Here is a 21741-nt window from a genome sequence, read left to right as displayed (position 1 = left end):
GATGATCCTTGACTTATAAAGAAAACTAAGGCAACAGGTATATATATTTTTTCCTGCACTTGGAAAATGATAGGATTTCAAATGACTTCTCGGCAATAACTTGCAATCGTTTTATACTATGAATTTTCTTGCTTACTAAATTACTTATGAGTGAACATAGAAGGGAGTAATTTTGTTTATCCTCAGAACTAAAAAACATATCCAAAAAGGTGGGATAATTATGGAATATTTATTTCTTTTTGAACAAAATTTAATATTTTGAACAATTTTAACAATTTGAATTTTGAACAAATATTAAATTTTGTTTTCTATTTTGATGTTGCTTTCTTGATTAAAATTAACAGGGTAAGAAATTAATTTGTATGATCTATCCTATCCCAAATCATCTCTCCTTAAAACTAAATCTATAGTGAAAAATGCAGCCACTAAAAACCATTCATTCACTCTGTTGCAGACATGATTTAATTTTATGTATCCCAGCCCATTTTAAAAAAAAAATTCCATATGCCCTTCTTTGTATGAGTGTCTTAATTTATACTTAGAAAAGGATTTAGAAGATGTTCCTGGGGAATAATCCATTTAATCAGACATAATGGGAAATGCTATTTCATTTAGATTATATCACTACAATAAAATATATAAATTCATCTGTGAATATCCCTATGAATATCAGGATTGTTAAGCTTTTTGTGTGTGCTATGGCATTTGGCAATCTGGTGAAATTTCTGGACCTAGACAATAAATAAAACAAACACACACGCACACATACATACACATAAACAAAAATCAGAGTAAAGTAAAAATTAGGTCAGTCAGAGGTTAATGAAAATAAAAACATGATTTTTCCCCCTTGACATTCAAGCACCTCCAAAAATGTATGTACAGATCTAGGTTAACAATTCTTGGTTGATATAGGTAATGCGAGCTTTTACACACACACACACACACACACACACACACACACACACACACACTTTTTTCTAGGTCTTTTTCTGTGCTTTGCATAGTAGTTACTTAACACAGTCATCATAATTAATCACACACCTATATTTGGGTACACACAAACATATGGTATGTTTAATCATGATTATGTATTAAAAATCTGCTACATGCAAATGATATCCTGAGAATAAAAAGATCAAAATGGAGAACAATCATATTCCTCACAAAGCCTGCATTCTATAGGCATGCATTGGCCAGGGACTGAGACAAGAAAGAATAGTTTTCCTGAAGAAAACAGAAAACATTTTCAATGTAAATAAGTAAATACATTTGAGACAATAGAGAAAACTGGAAGTGATAGGATGGTGAGAATTACTCATCACTGAGCAAATGATTCATAAGGGAAGCAAAGGTCTATTAGAGGAAGGAGGGAGGAAGAAACGTCACAAATTTGTGCAAATACATGGAAAAGGAAATGTAAAGTCTGGGAAACAAAGTAGCACATTTGGCTAAAATGTTGGGAGGGTAAAAGGAAATAATGATGATAGTAAAATGGGTAATAGCTAACATTTCTATAGTGTTTACTATGTTCCAGGTACTATGCTAAGCACTGTGCAATTACTATTTCACTTGATATTCACAAACCAATCTAGAAGGTAGTTACTGTTAATATCTCCATTTTACAGATGAAAAACCTGCGGCAAACAGAGTTTAACCCCACGGTCATACAGGTAGTTAAATGAATGAGGGTAGATTTGAACTCAGATCTTTATAATTCCAAATCCAGCACTCTATTATGCCCCAATAATGTAATACAAGTTTGGAAAGGTGGATTTGAACCAATAATTGAAAGGCTTTAAATGGCTGAGGATTTTGTATTGATTTCTAAAGGCCACTTGATACATAACAATAAAAAATATTATGTCTTCTCTTTGTATTGTTCAACTGTTAAACTAACTTCCAAAGAATCAGATTTTATTTTCCAAGTTATAGATCATCTCTTATCCCATATAAAGAAGAATCATTAAATTTTTGTTAATACCTTGAATCCTTGGCTGCCCATTAAGCCATCCTTTCCATCTCTTCCAGGCTCTCCCTGAAAAAAAAAGGCAAGTACATTTTAGGCATGTATATACTGATAAAAAGTTTGTAAAATAAAGAAAAGTTGTTCTAAACTTACAGAACGTCCAGGAAGACCTGGAAAACCAGTATTTCCTTTTTCACCTTTTGCACCCTAATTGTGGGAGGGGGGAAAAGACATATTAAATTTTAATTATGCTAAATTTTTGATAATTTCAAAATTTAACTTTACCAAATTAGCTAATAATTAACCAGAGAAATCATGAAAATCCTTCATGTTTTTGCCTTCCAGAATAACTGTATGATATGATTTCTCAGTATTACATGAATTTCTTAAAAATAAGAGCTATTCCAGTTTTGTCTTTGCATACTCATTCTGTGAGTACTAAATAGTGATGGTAACACAATTAACACTAAAAGTAAGACAGGGAAAATTATGATTTATAAACTAAACCATGTTTTTTATAGGAACATTAAAAACATTTACTGAAATGATTAAAGGGTGATATATACATATATCACCTTTTAATTTATATATATTATTTATATTATATTTATAAATATAGAATTTATAAATATATATAATTATATATACAATAATTAAATGCATATATAAATATATAAGAGAAAAGGGAAGTAGGAAAGATGTTGCAGATAAATCCCATTCTCTAATGTGAGCAGGAAGGACGTATCAAGACACATACATTTTAACTTGCAGGATGAAAGGAAAAATCTCCATATTTTTGAAGAATAAATAATATAAGCAAGGATAGTGAATTAGATACATCTTGTATTTTTAAAGTCACATCTGAAGATGAGAAAAGAATAGAATCCCAAGGACACAGATGAAGAAAATTAATTTTCATAAAGTTATTATTTTATGTGACAATTTAAACTAGAAATCATTTTTATATTTACTTTCTTCAATCTATGATTCTTGTCACTAGACTATGGTGAAGGGAAAGGGAAATGTGCATACTTTTGTTTATGATTTATACTTTCCTTTTTCCCATAAAATCCAGGTGATCCTTTTTCTCCTTTGGGTCCCATGTCACCCTAAAAGGACAAAAGAATTTTTTATATCTTAACTATAATATAAATAATTGTCATAAAACAACTGTAAATTTCAACATATTTTGTATTTGAATTATGATATCTGTCTTCCAGGTTCTCCAAATTTCAGCTTAAACATAAGGTTATTAAATGAAGGCACAATGCCCATCTTTTAGATCTAGGTCTAGAAAAAAAAATAGATTGAAAACTTTATGAACGTAGACTATTCGTATTTGTTTAATTATTTTGGTACTTATGGACATGACGTGTAATACATGTTATATATTTAAGAATATGTGCATAATTCATGCATATATATAAATATGCATCTATATTATCTATGTATATTTTGTGGGGGAAATGATTTATTATACTGTTCAATAAATTATCATGCTGTTTAAATCCAAAACAAACAAAAAAAAACCCATAAGTTTAAACATCCAATTAAAATAAGGCGTCATCTTTATATACTAAGATATGAAACAAAAATATATGAAATGAAAATAATAATCCCTCAGTGAGTAATAATGAAAAAATAATAAAAAATATAATTTTAATGGCTAATTGGCACTGCTAATTATTAAGAATACATTAATTAATTTCCCTGAGTTTTCCAGTAAGCTTTCTTCAACCTGGTGTAAAATAGGTTGGCTGCCCTACCTGACCCTACAGCCTCTTATTCACATCCAGTATTTTTATGAAGTTGGACTCTCCACTATCCACTCAGGTGAAGTTATTTCTTTCACTGAAATCAAACTGGCTCCTCCTAACTATTACTAAAGGGAGAGTACATTGATTTAGCTTCCTTAAAAGTAATTATCTACATCACTGTATTCCATTATTAGATAGATGATTATATAGAAGTTGGAGGAAAAATAAGAAAATGATGATTAAAGTAGATAATAAAAAGTATTACTGATAAATATTAAAAGGTTTATATATTGATGTAAACAAGGGAAAAGGTGATAATTGACTAATATTTGAGTATGAAACTGCTAAAAATGAATTTAATGGCTCTGGATTTCAGAATTTTTTAAAGAAACCTAAGTCAGAGAAGTATGGTTGGCTTTCTAATCACAAGCACATAGTCCACCCATTTCAGTGAAAGTTTTGAGCAATTTACATGAGACTCATTCATTAACTTTCAAATGCTAAGGAATTTTACATTACAGGTAGAAATTATATAACTAGCTTTCCTACAGTTTATGTGAAAAGATTTTGCAAATTTCAAAAAGCAATAACATTCAACTCAATTACTTCTTGCTATTTCTGGACTAAAGTAGCATTTACATTGGTGCAGTTAATATTTTAAATTAACTTGTAATTTAAATAATATTTCAAAAAATAATAGGAACATTTGCTGGAACTTCAAAGATAATTCTTTAACCTTCGATCCTGGCATCCCATGCTGACCAGGAAAACCTGGAAGTCCACGATCACCCTGGAAAATAAAACTGAAATTAATTAAAGGTGTTCTTTCCCTTCTGACTTTGATGATTATTTTTATTTACGATCTTCTCTTCCATCTCATTAAAATCTTTTCTTATGAAGGCTCTGAAATCAGATATATATACCTTACAATATCAATGTGTCATCTCTCATAAGGATAGCAATCATTTAAGTATTTTTCAAATTATGAAAAGAAAGATTTTCCCTTCTCTTCAAATACATTTAGGAACTAATAAGTAGATTGAATAAATATTTGTGTGTTTCAGGGGCAGAACTAATATGACAGAAAGAAAACACGCTTCTTTCTGATCTTCTCCTATGACCCTCAACTAATTAGCCTCAGAATTAGTTCTGACTGGCAGAATCCACAAATATTGGGAGTGCAGCAAATTACCAGCAGAAGATAATTTCAAAGATCACCAGAAAAGTCCTGTTTTAATTGGGAATGAAAGGAGGTGACCTGGTGCAGGCAAACAGAGCACAGACACCAACGCATGCTGTGCATACCAGGGTGGAGTATGGTCTCTGTCGGAGCGGTACAGACTCTGCTTGACAGAGAATCTATGGGGAGAAATCTACACCAGTGTTGGCTACTCTGCCCTTGGTGCAAGCCAGTAGTTCAGCAGAGAAGTTAAAAACATCTAGCACAAATACAAAAGGTAAATAGTGAACCCTGAAATGCCAGAGTCTCATGGTTCTTGACCCCGCCCACCCAGCTCTGGGAGTGAGTCAATATGATCCCATTGCAGCTGCTTTGCAGCTGCTTATAGAGGAAGCTTGGAAAATCTCTCTTGCCCTAAAAGCAGATCCCAATATTTAAAAAAAAATAATAAGTAAAAAGTCAAAGAGAACTCTAACCAATAGATTTTTATGATGAAAATAGTTTTTATGGTGAAAGAGAACAACAGATTTCAAACCCTGAGAAGACTAAAAACAAGATGAAGACCTAAAAGGTGAATTAACCTGGTCCCTATCCCACAGGGCTCTACTAGAAGAAATTAAAAAGGATATTAAAAGAGAGCTAGAAGAAAAATGGGGAAAGGAAAGGTTTGCAAGAGGGTTTGGAAAAAATATATAATTCATTAAAAGATAGATTTGAAAAAATGGAAAAAGAAAACAACTCCCTGAAAAACAGAATTTGTGAAATGGAAAAAGAAAATAACTCCTTGAAAACAGATTTTGTGAAATGGAAAAAGAAATCCCATAAAACAAAACAACTCATTTAAAAACTCAACTGAACAAATACAAAAAGAAGTTAAAAAAAAAAGTAAATGAAGAAAGCAATTCACTAAAAATCAGAACTGAAGAAATGGAAATGAATGACTCAGTAAGACATCAAGAATCAGTCAAGCAAAACCAAAAAAAAAAAAAAACCAAAAAACAAAAAACTGAAAAAGTAGAAAAAATGTAAAATACACACTTAAAGAAACAACTGATCTGAAAAATAGATCAGGACAAACAATCTAAGGACTACTGGACTCCCTGAAAACCATGATAAAAAAGGGCCTAGACACTATTTTTTTCAAGAAATAATCAGAGAGCTGCCCTGATAGCATAGAATTAGAAGGTAAAATAGCCATTAAAAGAATAGTCCTGAAAGAGACCCCAAAATTAAAACCCCCAGGAATCTTATGGCTAAATTTTAGAACTATCAGACCAAAGAAAAATTGGTCAGCCAGAAAAAAAAAATTCAAATACTGAGGAGTCATAATAAGGATTACCCAGGATCTAGCAGCTTCCACCTTAAAGGATTGAAGGACCTAGAATCTGATATTCCAAAAGGCAAAGGAATTTGGAATGCAGCTAAGAATAAACTATCCTGCTAAACTGAGCATTTCCTTCCCACTAAACTGAGCATTTCATTTTAGGGAAGAAGATGGGTATTCAGGGAAACAGGTAAATTCCATTTATTTCTGATGAAAAGACCAGAGCTAAACAAAAAATTTGACCTCCAAATGTAGGACTCATAAAAAGCCAAAAAAGGTAAAAAGAACTCTTGAGAACTGTATTTCTGTTATGGGTATACATAGAGAGAAAATGTATAATTTGATTTTACTGTTATAAAAATGGAACTAGAAGTGAAAAGGGGATAGTTCCAGAAAAAGGGAAAAGTGGAGGTAAAATGAGGGAAATTAAATCTTACAAAGAGACAAAGGAAACCTATTATATTTGAGGGAAAGAATGGAGGGAGGTGAACATTTCAGATTTGTCTGAAAGAGAAAATATTAGACATATTTGGTTTATAGAAAAACTTCTCTCACCTTATTGAAAAGTGGGAGGGGGAAAGAAAAAAAAGGAAGGGATAGCCTAAATACAAGGGAAAACAGAAACAGTAGGAGAAAGGTATAAGAAAAGGAAGGTACTCTAAAGGGGGAGGAATTATAAAGGAGGAGAGATACTTGATGCAAGTGATGCTCATAAGTTAAATACCGGGGAGGAGGGAAAAGGGAAAATGAAAGAGAAAAGTATAATCTGGGGATAATAAGATGGCAAAAAAATACAGAATTAGTAGTTTTAATTGTAAAAGTGAATGGGGTGAACTCTCCCATAAAGTGGAGGCAAATAGCAGACTAGATTAAGAGCCAGAATCCTACAATATGTTGTTTACAAGAAATATATTTAAAGCAAGGTGATACATACAGAGTAAAGGTAAAAGGCTGGAGCAGAATCTATTATGCTTCAAGTAAAGTAAAAAGAAAAAAAAAAAAACAGGAGTAGCCATCCTGATCTCAGATCAAGCAAAAGCAAAAATTGAACTAAATAAAAGAAATAAGGAAGGGCATTATAAAGATATCATATACCCTTGCTAAAGGGTAACATAGATAATGAAGCAATATCAATATTAAACATATATGCACCAAGTGGTGTAGGATCTAAATTTTTAAGGAGAAGTTAAGATACCTGCAAGAAGAAATAGACAGCAAAACTACAACAGTGGGAGATCTTAACCTTGCTCTCTCAGAACTAGATAAATCAAAGCACAAAATAAATAAGAAAGAAGTTAAAGAGGTAAATCGAATACTAGAAAAGTTAGGTGTGATTTGAATGGAGACAGAAAAGAGTGCACTTTTTTCTCAGCAGTTCATGGAACTTATACAAAAATTGACCATTTATTAGGACATAAAGATATTAAAATCAAATGCAAAAAGGCAGAAATAGTAAATGCATTTTTTCCAGATCATGATGCAATAAAAATTACATTCAATAAAAGACCAGGGGAAGATAGATGAAAAAGTAATTGGAAACTAAATAATCTCATCCTAAAGTATGAATGGGTGAAACAGCAAATCATAGACACAATAATTTCATCCAAGAGAATGACAATAATGAGACAACATACCAAAATTTGTGGGATGCAATCAAAGCAGTAAGAAGGGGAAATTTTATATCTCTAGAGGCTTACTTGCATAAAATAGAGAAAGAGAAGGTCAAGGAATTGGGGTTGCAACTAAAAAAGCTAGAAAAATAGCAAATTAAAAAACCCCAATCAAATACAAATTTGAGATTCTAAGGGGTTTACATTCTCAGGAGATTTTGACATAAACAGGAAAGTACTGGCCAAAGAGGAATATTATAGTCAGGAATATCAAAGGAATAATGAGTAGAATTATAGGACAATTAATTGACATATTCTCTCATTGAAATATCTAATACCTATTCTTGGAGCTGGCAGGAGAAGATATGAAGATTTCTGCAGTACAGTGGTATGTTTAACCCAGTATAGTTATAGTAAACATTCACTAATCAGAAATCAGAGCTTAGGGAAGGAATGTCAAGCCAGAGGTGGAGGCTGCAGTATCATAGCAGAGTATGGACCTAATCCAGGCTGGTTATAATGAACACTTACTAATCCTATTCAACTCTTCACTCTCCTCTTCTCCCAAATTTCTTTCTCCAACCATGCCAAACCTCAACCTTGGATTGCTCCCACCATCTACTTCCTCTGCTCCTATTTCTGTGCTCCTAAAAGGATTTGGGAAAATATTGCAACTGTACTACATGGATACATCCTAAAATTATTTTATCTAATCTCAATTTAGTCCTCACTACATTAAAAGAATTCTTTATTTCTCCTTAATTTTTTTTCTAGCTCAGTGGTTCATAGACTGTGATTTGGGGACCTGTGGGGTCCCACAACTCTTCTAGGGTAAATTAAATAAAAAATTAAATTAAAACTTTTATAATATGAAAACATTAATTTCTAATATGGAAAATATTGATATCTAACCCATATGAATGAAACCCCTTTGAGGATCATCAATATTTTTTTTAGTGTAGAGAGGTCTAAAGGCCAAAAAGTTTAATATCAATTGCTCTATCTCATTCTTTACAACCTTGGCTCTTCCAAATCAGTCTTCAGTACCCTCTCTTCTTAGCTGAAACATTTGCCTCATACTTAACTAAAAATAAAAGAAAAATAAAGGCTTGCTACTGAGAATGAATTCTCAGCTAATTCTACTTCTCACCTAACTTCTCCTTTTCTCACAACCCTGAAAGTATTATCCACCATTTTCTTCTTTATTCATTTTCTGATGAAAATGGGACCTTTCTCCTCACTAAGGCCAACTCTTTTACATACATTCTCAATATAATTCTCTTACATCCTCTCCAACAGAATACCTCTTTATCATCCTCTCTTTTTATCTAATTTTCTATTTTCCCCTCTAGAATGGTTTCTTTCCTGCTACTTACAAGTCTCCTCCAGACTCAAAAACTTCTCAGTAGATCCCAACATACTTGCCCACCACAGAACTTCTCTTCCCCTCAAAACTGAACTCATCAAATTTACTCATTTTTATTAGAACACCAGCATCCTTCTAGGATGTCCAGATTCATGACATTAGCATCATCTTTAATTCCTTAGTCTCCTTTACTTCACATAAATCAGTTGTAAAAATTTGTCATTTCTACTTTTGAATTTATCCCTTGCTCTCCAGTCATATTGCTACCATCCTAGTCATAATTTTTCTCCTCTACTATTGCAAAATCCTCCTACCTGATCTACTTAGTTCAAGCTTTTCCCCATTTTGATTCATTGTCCACATAGTTGTCAAAATGATTTTCCTAAACTTCACTTCATGCGTTGAATTCATAAATTTTTTATTACATAGATATTTTTCCATAGTATATGACATTTAGCTCCTAAGAATCTCATTATCTGATATCTGGGACAATTGAGTCTAAATTCAGTTTTGTAATATAGCTACATTTCTATAAAAATCAAATCCTGTTATTTAAAATGCTAAACTAACAATACAGTTGAAGGAGTTATATAGAAACTATCAACTAAAAAGCATATACATTCCATATATGAACAAGTATTTGTTGTTATTATTCAGTGTCCAATTGAACTATCTTTGAAGATCTAGATTAATTTCTTTAACTAATTATAATATACCTCTACCTCAGTGTTCCATGAATATTTCAAATTCAACCTATTCAAAACCAACCTTAATCTTTTCCTCCTAAAAATGTGTATCATTTTCTTTTGACTTCACTATTCACAGCAAAATATAGCTTCTGCAGCATATTCAGTTTTTCACATCTGAAATATTGCATTCTCTTGTGTTTTTTTCCCATTAAACTATCCTTATCTATCCAAACTAGTTACCAAATGCTCCTCTGAAGTATCCCTCCCCTCCACCCCGAGGCAATTGGGGTTAAATGACTTGCCCAAGGTCATACAGCTAGAAACTGTTAAGGGTCTTGAGAGCAGATTTGAACTCAGGTCCTCCTGACTTTAGGTTGATGCTCTATCCACAGCACCACCTAGCTGCCACCTGACATATCTTTTAAATCCATATCCCCCTTTATATTCTAACTTGATGGTTACAATGGCTTCTTTCCCCTTTAAAATTTTCCCTTATAAAATCCTTTTTTAATATTGCTGCCAGACTACCTTCATAATAAAAGTCTCTTTTCCACTCTAACATCTTCATTAGTGTCTTACTGACTACTGATAAAAATTGAAAAATATCTCTGCCTAACATTCAGCCTTTAACAATCTGATATCACCCTCCGACTTTTCTAGTCTTATCTCATATTGCTTCCTTTTATGTACTCTACAATCCATTCGGATTAATCTGTTCTCTCCACCCTCCCCCCCGAATATTCTCTATATTTTTCTGTTCTCTATAACTTCTGTGCCACTGTTCACATTTTCCTCAATATTCTCCTTTTTCCTTCTCCATACCTCTTTGCTTATTAACTTCCTATCAGTCCTTTACAATACATTCTAAATGGTACCTCCACTATGGAATAGTAGAAAGATGCTGGTCTCTTGTCAGTTGGTTGTGGTTTAAATCTTGCATATGATGATTAATATCTGTAAGATCTTTGTAAATTTTTTTAAAAGAAAAAAACAAACAAACCTTCTCCTTGTGCCTTAGTTTCCTTTCATATTAGAAGAAGGAATTTAGACCAGTAAGTTTCTAGGGTCTCTTCCTTCTCTAGAGCCAAGAGGCTGCACCTATTCTGATGTTCCCTAATAGTCAAGACATGTCCCCAAAACAAACTATATCATTTTTTTCATCTTTCTGATGTTTATCACATAACAATCTACATTATGATTTATCTCCCCACTATATTATAAAATAAAAACATTTATGAATAAAAGAAACAGGGGCAGTTAGGTGTGCAGTAGATAGAGCACTAGCTCAGCTCTGAAGTCAGGAAGACCAGAGTTCAAATCTTGTCTCAGACACTTAACAAACATTTCCTAGCTGTGAGACCCTGGGCAAATCACTTAACCTCAATTGCCTCAGGGAAAAAAAAGGAACAGACCCCATTTGAAAGAAGAAGAAATATGTGATTTTAGTCATTGGAATGGAAAAGATTACACCTGGATAAAGCAATTGGTCCTGTGCTTCCTGAAATTTAAAGCAAGGATGAAAACACATTGGATCACATAATTTCCATTTTCTAATATAATAGAGAAGGGTTTTTTTTTTTTTGTAAACTACATCTGTGCCTTATTTTAAGTAAACTGGAAGTTAGCACTTCAGAAGAACTGATTTTTTTTTTGGCTGACATCAATTAACTAATAATAGATTTTTTCATATTCATGTAAGTAATATTTTCATTAAATTGAAATGTAGATTATAAAATTTTTAAAATAACTATTTTTCCTGCATCTGTAATATCTAATTAAGTATCTGCCACATAAAAAGTGATTAATAAATGTGTTGAGTTGAATTGAAATTGTGCTACCCATTTCATACTTATAAAGCATAACACTAATATGTTTATAAATATCATACTAATAAATAACAACACTAATATATTTAAAACTAAAAGCCATTTCCCAATAGCTAAGTAAGCAAAGTGTTCTTCAAAAAATTGCAAAAATACCAAGTATATGAAAGAATGCTCCAAATCACCAATAAGAAAAGAAGTACAAACTAAACCAACTCAGAGGTTCTACCTCATACCAGGAAAATAGGCAAAAATGACAAAAGACTGGAATAGTCAATGAGGAAAGAATTGAAAAAAGGTACAAATACTAATGCATTGTTGATGGAGATATGAAGCACTGCAACCATGTCAGAAAACAATTTGGAATTATCCAAACAACATGAAGAAAATGTCCATACTAAACTTACATCCCAAAGAGGCCATAGATAAGAGAGTCTGTAAATATACCAAAACTTTTAAACTAAAACTTTTTGTGACAACCAAGAATTTAAAACAAACTAGATACTCATTGATTGTGGAACAGTTAAACAAATTGTCATAGATAATGATATTAATAGACTATAAGAAATGACAATATGATGAGAAAAGCAAACAAAGAGCTACATAAATTAACTCAAAGTGAAATAAGCAAAACAAAGAAAACTATATATGTGTATGTGTATGTGTATGTATGTGTGTGTGTGTGTGTATAAAATGCAGTGTATATATATTTACTACCAAAATACAAACAAATAAAAAATACACACACATACACACACAAGCATGGTTTCAAAACAGCAGATATAAGAATCTATCTTCACCCTAACCCACACCTTTGCTGAGGCATGGTTGTGGTACATTAAGAGGGTACAAAACTGGAATCAGCTCACATTGAGTCATGAGAAGTCTGCTAAATTTTCATTGTGAACATTTACATGTTGGATATTGTCAATTACTAAAAATCAGGATTTTGATTATTGATTTATGACTTTAGACAGCAATGGCAAAAATGTTAATACAGATTAAAGTTAAAAGTATATCATGTATACATTTATTTCTAGAGAGCAAGTTATTAAATATTTATCATAATATACTACACAAATTTGTAAACTTTTTTCAAAGCATTGATTAATTTTGCTGTTTTCCCCCCTTTCTTTTCTTTCTTTTTTTAAAATATTATTTGTCCTTTGTGATGCTTCAATAAAAAAGGAAGAATAGGACTGCTGAGGAAAATTAAAATTATTTTGAAACAGGAAAAATTGATTTTCATTATCAAAAACTTCACACAAAATATTATCAGACTAGAATATACTAAACACTGGAGGAAAAAGAATTAAAAATCACAGATGGGTACAAATATAGGCAAGTTATTTACCTTATTACCACCTCTTCCTGGTTCTCCTTTGTAACCTGGTAATCCACGTGCTCCCTAAATAATTAGAAAATTAAACTTGGTTAGTTATTTGTTATGGCTTTTTAAAAATAAGATTATTTTTAAATACCTAAAGCCTGATCACATACTTGAATCCCTGGTGATCCTGGAATACCTGGATTTCCTGAAATTCCTTGATATCCCTATTTTTTTTAAAAAAAAAGGAAAATAATTGTTAATTTATTATATTTCAAAATACCATCTTCTATCTCAGAATAACTTGACATTTCCTGTCTATGTTCACATATTTCTTTATCTAAGACTGAAAACCCCTCCTCAACTCATTACTTAAGAATGGCTGCTGAAGAGGCTGGGGAATTAAGGGATTAAATGCCTTTTTCCCCTGAGAGATTTCTTAGAATCTATTTTTTTCTCTTAAAATTTAAAATTTTAAGGTTCTGCAATACTTTGGTTTAAGCAAATATCTAGAAATGTTGCAATTTAAAATGCAGGCTTCATGTTTACCATAATCTTTAAAAAGAATGGTAAATATCTTTTGAAGTTAGCTAATCTTACAGATAAAAGCATTTAAAATAACTATTTTAGGAACACTTTAAAAGAAAAAATATAACTACTTTATTTTTTTTATTTTTAAAAAGATATTTAATTTATCTTACAAATAGAGAATGATAATAATGAAAGACAACACTCCATTGGGAAGAGGGGATTGGAGGTAGGTAGAGAATCCAGAACTGAAGAAAATTAAAAAGTAAAAGAACAGAACCACTTTTTTATTATAGTTTTTTATTTACAAGATATATGCAAAGGTAATTTTTCAGCATTGACTTGCAAAATGTTCTTTTCCCCTCTTTCCCCTCACCTCCTCCCCTAAATGGCAGGCAGACCTATGCATGTTAAATATGTTAAAGTATATGTTAAATACAATATATGTATTCATATCCATAGTTATTTTGCTGCTTAAGAAAAATTGGACTTAGACATAAGGTAAAAATAACCTGAGAAAGAAATAAAAAATGCAAGTGGACAAAAACAAAGGGGGTGGAAATGCTATGTTGTGGTTCATATTCATTTCCCATAGTTTTTTCACTAGGTGTAGCTTGTTCTCTTCATTGTTAACAAATGGAACTAATTTGGTTCATTTCATTGTGGAAGAGCCACATCCATCAGGATTGATCATCATATAGTATTGTTGTTGAAGTATATAATGATCTTCTGGTTCTGCTCATTTCGCTCAGCATCAGTTCATATAAGTCTCTCAAGGCCTTTCTGGAATCATCCTGTTGATCATTTCTTACAGAACAATAATATTCCATAACATTCATATACAACAACTTATTCAGCCATTCTCCAATTGATGGGCATCCATTGAATTTTCAGTTTCTAGCCACTATAAAAAGGGCTGCCACAGACATTTCTGCACACATAGGTCCCTTTCCCTTCTTTAAGTTCTCTTTGGGATATAAGTCCAGTAGTAACACTGCTGGATCAAAGGTTTGATACTTTTTGAGCATATTTCCAAATTGCTCTCCAGAATGGTTGGAGTCGTTCACAATTCCACCAATAATGTATCAGTGTCCCAGTTTTCCCACATTCCCTCCAACATTTAACATTATCTTTTGCTGTCATCCTAGCCAATCTGACAGATATGTAGGGATATCTCAGAGTTGTCTTATTTTGCATTTCTCTGATTAATAATGTTTTGGAACATCTTTTCATATGGTTAGAAATAGTTTCCATTTCTTCATCTGAAAATTGTCTGTTCATATCCTTTGACCATTTATCAATTGGAAAATGGCTTGATTTCTTATAAATTAAAGTCAATTCTCTATATATTTTTAAAATGAGGCCTTTATCAGAACCTTTAAAAATGTTTTCCCAGTTTATTGTTTCCCTTCTAATCTTGTCTGCATTAGTTTTGTTTGTACAAAAGCTTTTTAGTTTGATATAATCAAAATTTTCTATTTTGTGATCAATAATGATCTCTAATTCTTCTTTGGTCACAAATTCGTTCCTCCTCCACAGGTCTGAGAGGTAAACTATCCTATGTTCTTCTAATTTATTTATAATCTCATTCTTTCTGCCTAGATCATGAACCCATTTTGACCTTATCTTGGTGTACGGTGTTAAGTGTGGGTCCATGCTTAGTTTCTGTCATACTAATTTCCAATTTTCCCATCAGTTTTTGTCAAACAATGAATTTTTATCCTAAAAGCTGGGGTCTTTGGGTTTGTCAAACACTATATTGCTATAGTTATTAATGGTTTTGTCCTGTAAACCTAACGTATTCCACTGATCAACTAGTCTATTTCTTAGCCAATACCAAATGGTTTTGGTGACTGCTGCTTTATAATATAGTTTTAGATCTGATACAGCTAAGGCCACCTTCATTTGATTTTTTTTTTCATTAGTTCCCTTGAAAGTCTTGACATTTTGTTCTCCCAGATGAATTTTGTTGTTATTTTTTCTAGGTCATTAAAATAATTGTTTGGAAGTCTGGTTGGTATAACACTAAATAAATAGATTAGTTTAGGTAGTATTGTCATCTTTATTATATTCGCTCAATCTATCCAAGAGCACTTAATATTTTTCCAATTGGTTAGATATGACTTCATTTTTGTGGAAAGTGGTTTGTAGTTTTGCTCATATAGTTCCTAACTTTCCCTTGACAGATAGATTCCTAAATATTTTATACTATCAGTAGTTACTTTAAATGGAATTTCTCTTTTTATCTCTAACTGTTGGATTATGTTAATGATATGTAAGTGATGAATAAAAATGATGATGAATTATGTGGTGTATTTTGTATCCTGCAACTTTGCTAAAGGTGTGGATTATTTCTAATAGTTTTTTTAGTAGAATCTCTGGGGTTCTCTAAGTATACCATCATATCATCTGCAAAGAGTGATAATTTGGTTTCCTCATTACCTACTCTAATTCCTTTAATCTTTTTCTCAACTCTTATTGCCAAAGCTAGTATTTCTAATACAATATTGAATAGTAATGGTGATAGTGAGCATTCTTCTTTCACTCCTGATTTTATTGGGAATGGTTCCAGTTTATCTCCATTACATATGATGCTTACTGATGGTTTTAAATAGATGCTACTGACTATTTTAAGGAAAAGTCCATTTATTCCTATAATCTCAAGTGTTTTTAATAGGAATGGATGTTGGATTTTATCAAATACTTTTTCTGCATCTATTGAGATGATCATATGGTTTTTGTTAATTTGGTTATTGATATAGTCAATTATGCTAACAGTTTTCCTAATATTGAACCAACCCTGTATTCCTGGTATAAATCCTACTGGGTCATGGTGTATTATCCTGGGGATGATTTTCGGTAGTCTTTTTGCTAATATCTTATTTAAGATTTTAGTATCAATATTCATTAGGGAGATTGGTCTGTAATTTTCTTTCTCCGTTTTCAATCTACCTGGTTTATGTATCAGTACCATGTCTGTGTCATAAAAGGAATTTGGTAGGAGTCCTTCATTCCCTATTTTTCAAATAGTTTATATAAACTAGGTAATAGATTCTACTCCAGTCTTTTACCTTTACTCTGTATGTATCGGTCTGCTTTAAATGTGTTTCCTGCACACAAATATTCGCGCTTTTGATCCAGTCTGTTATTTGCCTCCGTTTTATGGGAGAGTTCATCCCATTTACATTTATGGTTAAAACTACTAATTCTGTATTTTCTACCATCTTATTATCCCCAGATTATTCTTTTCTTTTCTTTTCCCTCCTTACCTCTGTCCCCAGTACTAAACTTCTGGGCCCCATTTGAGTCACGCAGCTTTCCCTCTTTAGAATCCCTCCTACCTCCTTTGAGTCCTTCCCCCTTTCTTATATACCTTTCCCTTATTTTTCTGTATTCCCTTCTATTTAGCTTACTCTTTTCTTTTTCTCTTTTCCTCTCCCACTTTTTAATGCGGTGAAAGAAGTTTTTCTGTAAACCAAATATGTCTAATATTTTCTCAAATATGATAGGTTTCCTTTGCCTCTTTGTGGGATGTAATTTCCCTTTTCCCTTTTTCTGATACAATCCCCTTTCCATTTCTACTTCTCTTTTTTATATAATAATAGTGAAATCAAATTATACACACACTCTTATGTATGCTTGTAACAGAAATACAGTTCTCTAGAGTTCTTTTTATCTTTTATGCTCCTCTTGAGTCCTATATTTGGAGGTCAAATTTTTTGTTTAGTTCTGTTTTTTTTTTTTTTTTTTTTTTTCATTAGGAATAAATGGTATTCACCTGTTTCACTGAATGTCCATCTTCTTCCCTGGAAGAAAATGCTCAGCATAGCTGCATATTTATCCTTGGTTGCATTTCAAGTTCTTTTGCCTTTCGGAATATCATATCCCAGGCCTTTTAATCCTTTAATGTGAAGCTGCTAGATTCTGACTGATCCTTATTGTGGCTCCTCAGTATTTGAATTGTTTTCTTCTGGCTGCTTGTAATATTTTTTACTCAGTCTGATAGTTCTGAAATTTAGCCACAATATTCCTTGGCGTTTTTATTTTTCGATCTCTTTCAGGTGTTCGATGAATTCTTTCAATGCCTATTTTACCTTCTGTTTCTATTATATCTGGGCAGTTCTCTTTGATGATTTCTTGTAAAATAGTGTCTAGGCTCTTTTGTTCATCATAATTTCCAAGAAGTCCAATAATCCTCAGATTATCTCTCCTAGATCTATTTTCCAGGTCTATTTTTTTTCCAAGTAGATATTTAACATTTTTTTTTCTATTTTTTCATTTTTTGGGGTTTTGTTTGTCTGATTCTTGATATCTCAATCATTCATGTCTATTTGTTTGGTTCTGATTTTTATTGAGTTATTTTCATTAACTTTTTTTACTTCTTTTTGTATATTTTCAATTGAGTTTTTAAATGAATTGTTTTTGTCTATGGAATTTTTTTCCATTTCACTAATTTTTTTAATGAGTTAGTTTCTTTTTCCAATTCGCAAATCCCACTTTTCCAATTCACAAATCCTACTTTCTTGGGAGTTTTTTATCTTTTCCAGTTCAGTAATTCTGTTTCCCTGGCAGTTCTTTATTGTTTCCATTTCAAATTTCAGGGAAGACCCACTCTGTGGATCAGCGCTGCTTAGCTGTGGAAATGTGACTGCCCTGGGCAGAACCCCGTCTGCAAACTACAGCTGCACAGCTGCACTGCTGCACTGTGATTGTGCTGAGTCACTTCCAGTGCTGGGTGGGTGTGGCCAGGTCCTGTTTAACTCTAGGGTTTGGGGGTACACTCTACCTTTGTCTTTGTGTAACTTCTCTGCTGATTTACTGCTTTGCAACCAAAGCAGAACAGCCAATCCGTAGTAGAGTCCTCCCTGCAAATTCTCCCCTGTGGAGATCACACCAGCCCCTGGTCTATTCAGCACTGGCTAGCCTCTGTGTTCTATCTCCCTGCCTGTGCTGGCCTCCTCCCACCCAATCAACAAAGACCTTTTCTGTTGATCTTCCAAGTTATTTTCTTCTGGTAATTTGTTGTACTCCCAATATTCATGGATTTTACCAGTCAAGCACTATTTCTCAGACTGAATTAGGTAATTAGTAAGTGAGAATAAAAGGGAGCTCAGAACTCTCTGTCATCTTATCTCCAAACAGCTATAGCTACTTTAAAAGAAAAAAAAATACCCACATAAAGATTTTAGGAAATAGAATCAATGATGTATATTTTATATCTACCTATTGATGAACATCAAATTTCATGCTCAGAATAAATTAATTATTTGTATTTTTTAGATTGAGCCTATAAAGCAGTTTGTATTTTTTATAATGAGATGCAATATTTTAGATTGCTAATATTGAATAACTATATAGATTTATATAGAATTGACTGAAGCTTCCTGCTGATACATGCAATTCAGGATCCATAGACCCATTTACTAGGCTCCATTCCTAATTAGATTTAATTTTTCCAGGTTCAATCTGGCTGAGCAAAAATTTCTATTTCCAACATTCTATCTAAACTGTCCTCATTGAGGTCTACTTCTTTGTTACTAATTCAATAGCTTCTTCTCTGTTCAGAGTAATACAGTAAAAAATATACTGGTTCAGGAATCAAGGTCCTATGTTCAAATCACATCTTTGATGCTTACTCAATGTGTGATCTTCAGTAAATCACAATCTTCCTGGGACTCAGTTTCCTCACTGGTAAAATAAGTGAGTTGGACCAAATGACCTCTAGGATCCCTCCTAGCTCTATACCTATGATTCCATATATGATACCATTTCTAGTACTTTTACCTGTATGACTTTAGCAAAATCATTTAATCTTCTTGTGCCTCAGTTTACTCATCTGTAAAATTAGTGAATTGGATCAAATGACCTCTCTAGACCTATGATCCTAAGATTGTACAATTTCTGATATTTAATACCTGGGTAGCCCTTAGCAAATTACTTAATCTCATTTGGTTTCACTTTTCTCCTTTGTAACATGAAAGGATTGGATTAAATGGCCCCTGAGGTTCCTTGCAGATATAAATCAATGATCCTACTTTGTGTAAATTTTAACTGACTCTCTTAACACTAACCTCATTCCCTTTCAATATATTTACTAGCTTTAGTTTTAGAGCATCCCAATTATGTAGTTCTTTCATTATAGCTGTCAGCATTCTCTTTAGGCTTTTTTATTGACCCTTCTCTCAATCCAGAAAGCATGATTGTTATACAAGGATAAATCTCAGGCATCCTACCCCCATTATCCCCCCACCTAGGTATTTCATCCATTAGCATACTTCCATCTTTTACCTTCACATTGATTACTCCAAAACCTACAGCACCAAAATGCAGCTCCTCACTAACATTGTCTCATCCATATCCACACAAATTCACAGAATAATAGCATCAACACAGGATGTTAAGGCCCTCTGATTCCAAAGCCACAAGTCATTCCTTTTTCAAGGATTTCTCAGCTCCATTTCTGTTTCCCAAAGCTCAAAACCTAGGCTAATTTCTAAAATTCTCACAGACTTAGTCTGTGAGAGTCAGACTGCCAAACCTCTTTGCCTGCAGATTCTCCTCCATATAATTTATCTTTTATACAGAGGCAGCTAGGTGGTGCAGTGGATAAACTGCACCACCTAACTGCTTCTGGAGTCAGGAAGATCTGAGTTCAAATCCTGCCTCAGATACTTATTAGTTGGGCCACTTGGGTAAACCACTTAACCCTTGCCTCTCTCACTTTCATCATCTGTAATATGAAGATAATAATAGAACTTACTTTCCAGGGTTAATATGAGGATAAAATGACATTATTGTAAAACACTCTGCAAACCTATATTATTATACCAAAGCAATATGAATCCTCTTTAAGAGAGAAGTTCTAATCATTTATTTTGAACAGCTTGCAAATGGCTTAAATGTATCAAATTAAATTTTTCTAATTGTGAATTTTAAAGCCTTCTATTTGTTTACAGGAGCAAGGAGGTGGTATTGTGGATGTAATATCCAGCTTGGAGTCAGGAAGACTCATCTTATAAATACAAATCTTTTCTACACAATAACTGTGACCCTGACAAGTCACAACTCTGTTTGCCTAAAGTTTCTTCATCTGTAAAATAAGCTGAACAAGGAAATGGCAAATAACTCCAGTATCTTTGCCAAAAAAAAAATTAAAAAAAAACCGAATGGGCTCACAAAGAGTTGAATATGACTGAAGTAACTGAACAACAACTTGTTGATGCCCTTATATCTGTATATCCTTATTTTAAAGGATTGCTGAATTTCATAAAAAACCTCTCCTACAAACATATCTGATAAGTAGTAATTAACACTTTCCAAAAGACTTCTTTTAAGGAAAAACATACCATCTTAAGAAAATAAAAGTCTGTTCCACTTTTTAAATATTTCTAATTTTAGGAAGCTCTTCTAAATATTGAGCTACATTTTTGCAACTTTCAGCAATAACTCCTGGTTCTGTTTTCTGAAGCCAATAAGAACAAGTCGGATCAGGCCATCAAATTCTTAAAAAAAATAAGATAGCCTTATGAAATGTTCTCTTCTTCATGAAAAACTCCTTCATTTCCTCTTTTGGTTTTCATATACCAAAGCCTTGATATTTATCTTTAATTATTTAGTAATTTATGGAATTGTATGATAGGAGCAGGCAAGCCCAGTTCTTTGAGTATCTGCTGAGAAAGACCATGATGGTATTGGGAAGTAAAGCTTCACTGATATTTCTTAAAAGTACAAAAGATGCAGGGGTAAACAATACAAAATACAGGGGCAAATAGAAAAAAAGAAGAGGATACATACAAAAGCAAAGAACAAAGGGTTGATGAAAGAAGGCTAAAAGCAGTGCAAAAGAGAATAAAGAATGGAAAAATCACAGAGAGTAACTCATGTAACCTGATAAGTAGAGTTTGAAGCACATGGCAGGATAGACCCAGATAAAGATGCAAAAGTGCAAGGGAGGAAAGAACTAGTAAGAGATCTCATCTTTATGGGGTTTTAAAGGGGGACAGACTAACTTAACTGTGCTACCTTGGGATTAGTTCATTAAAATATCCAAATCATCTCAAAGGTGCCAGTTAAACTTTCAAGTCAAAATGTCCACATCATCTCAAAATTAACAGCATCATTTAATATTCTGTTGGTCTTACTGAAGATGGTTGGAAATCACCTGAGAT

At 32.6% G+C, this 21741-nt stretch overlaps 1 protein-coding gene across 2 annotated transcripts in view; it reads right to left on the bottom strand.

Moving 5' to 3' along the window:
• The window catches only part of COL21A1 (collagen type XXI alpha 1 chain), a 244718-nt gene that overhangs the window by 70081 nt on the left and 152896 nt on the right, over positions 1-21741 (bottom strand). For both annotated transcript variants that reach the window (XM_031964705.1, XM_031964704.1), the window contains exons 11-16: positions 13219-13272; positions 13073-13126; positions 4463-4516; positions 3025-3078; positions 2123-2176; positions 1985-2038 (exon numbers count right to left, since the gene is read on the bottom strand). In XM_031964705.1, coding sequence (XP_031820565.1) covers positions 1985-2038; positions 2123-2176; positions 3025-3078; positions 4463-4516; positions 13073-13126; positions 13219-13272 — 324 coding nt within the window. The remainder of the gene's footprint in view (positions 1-1984; positions 2039-2122; positions 2177-3024; positions 3079-4462; positions 4517-13072; positions 13127-13218; positions 13273-21741) is intronic.

This window comes from Sarcophilus harrisii, chromosome 4 (assembly GCF_902635505.1).
Source record: "Sarcophilus harrisii chromosome 4, mSarHar1.11, whole genome shotgun sequence".
Taxonomy (NCBI): domain Eukaryota; kingdom Metazoa; phylum Chordata; class Mammalia; order Dasyuromorphia; family Dasyuridae; genus Sarcophilus; species Sarcophilus harrisii.
Note: the sequence above shows the minus strand (reverse complement) of the source record. Positions and strands in the feature narration are given on the sequence as shown.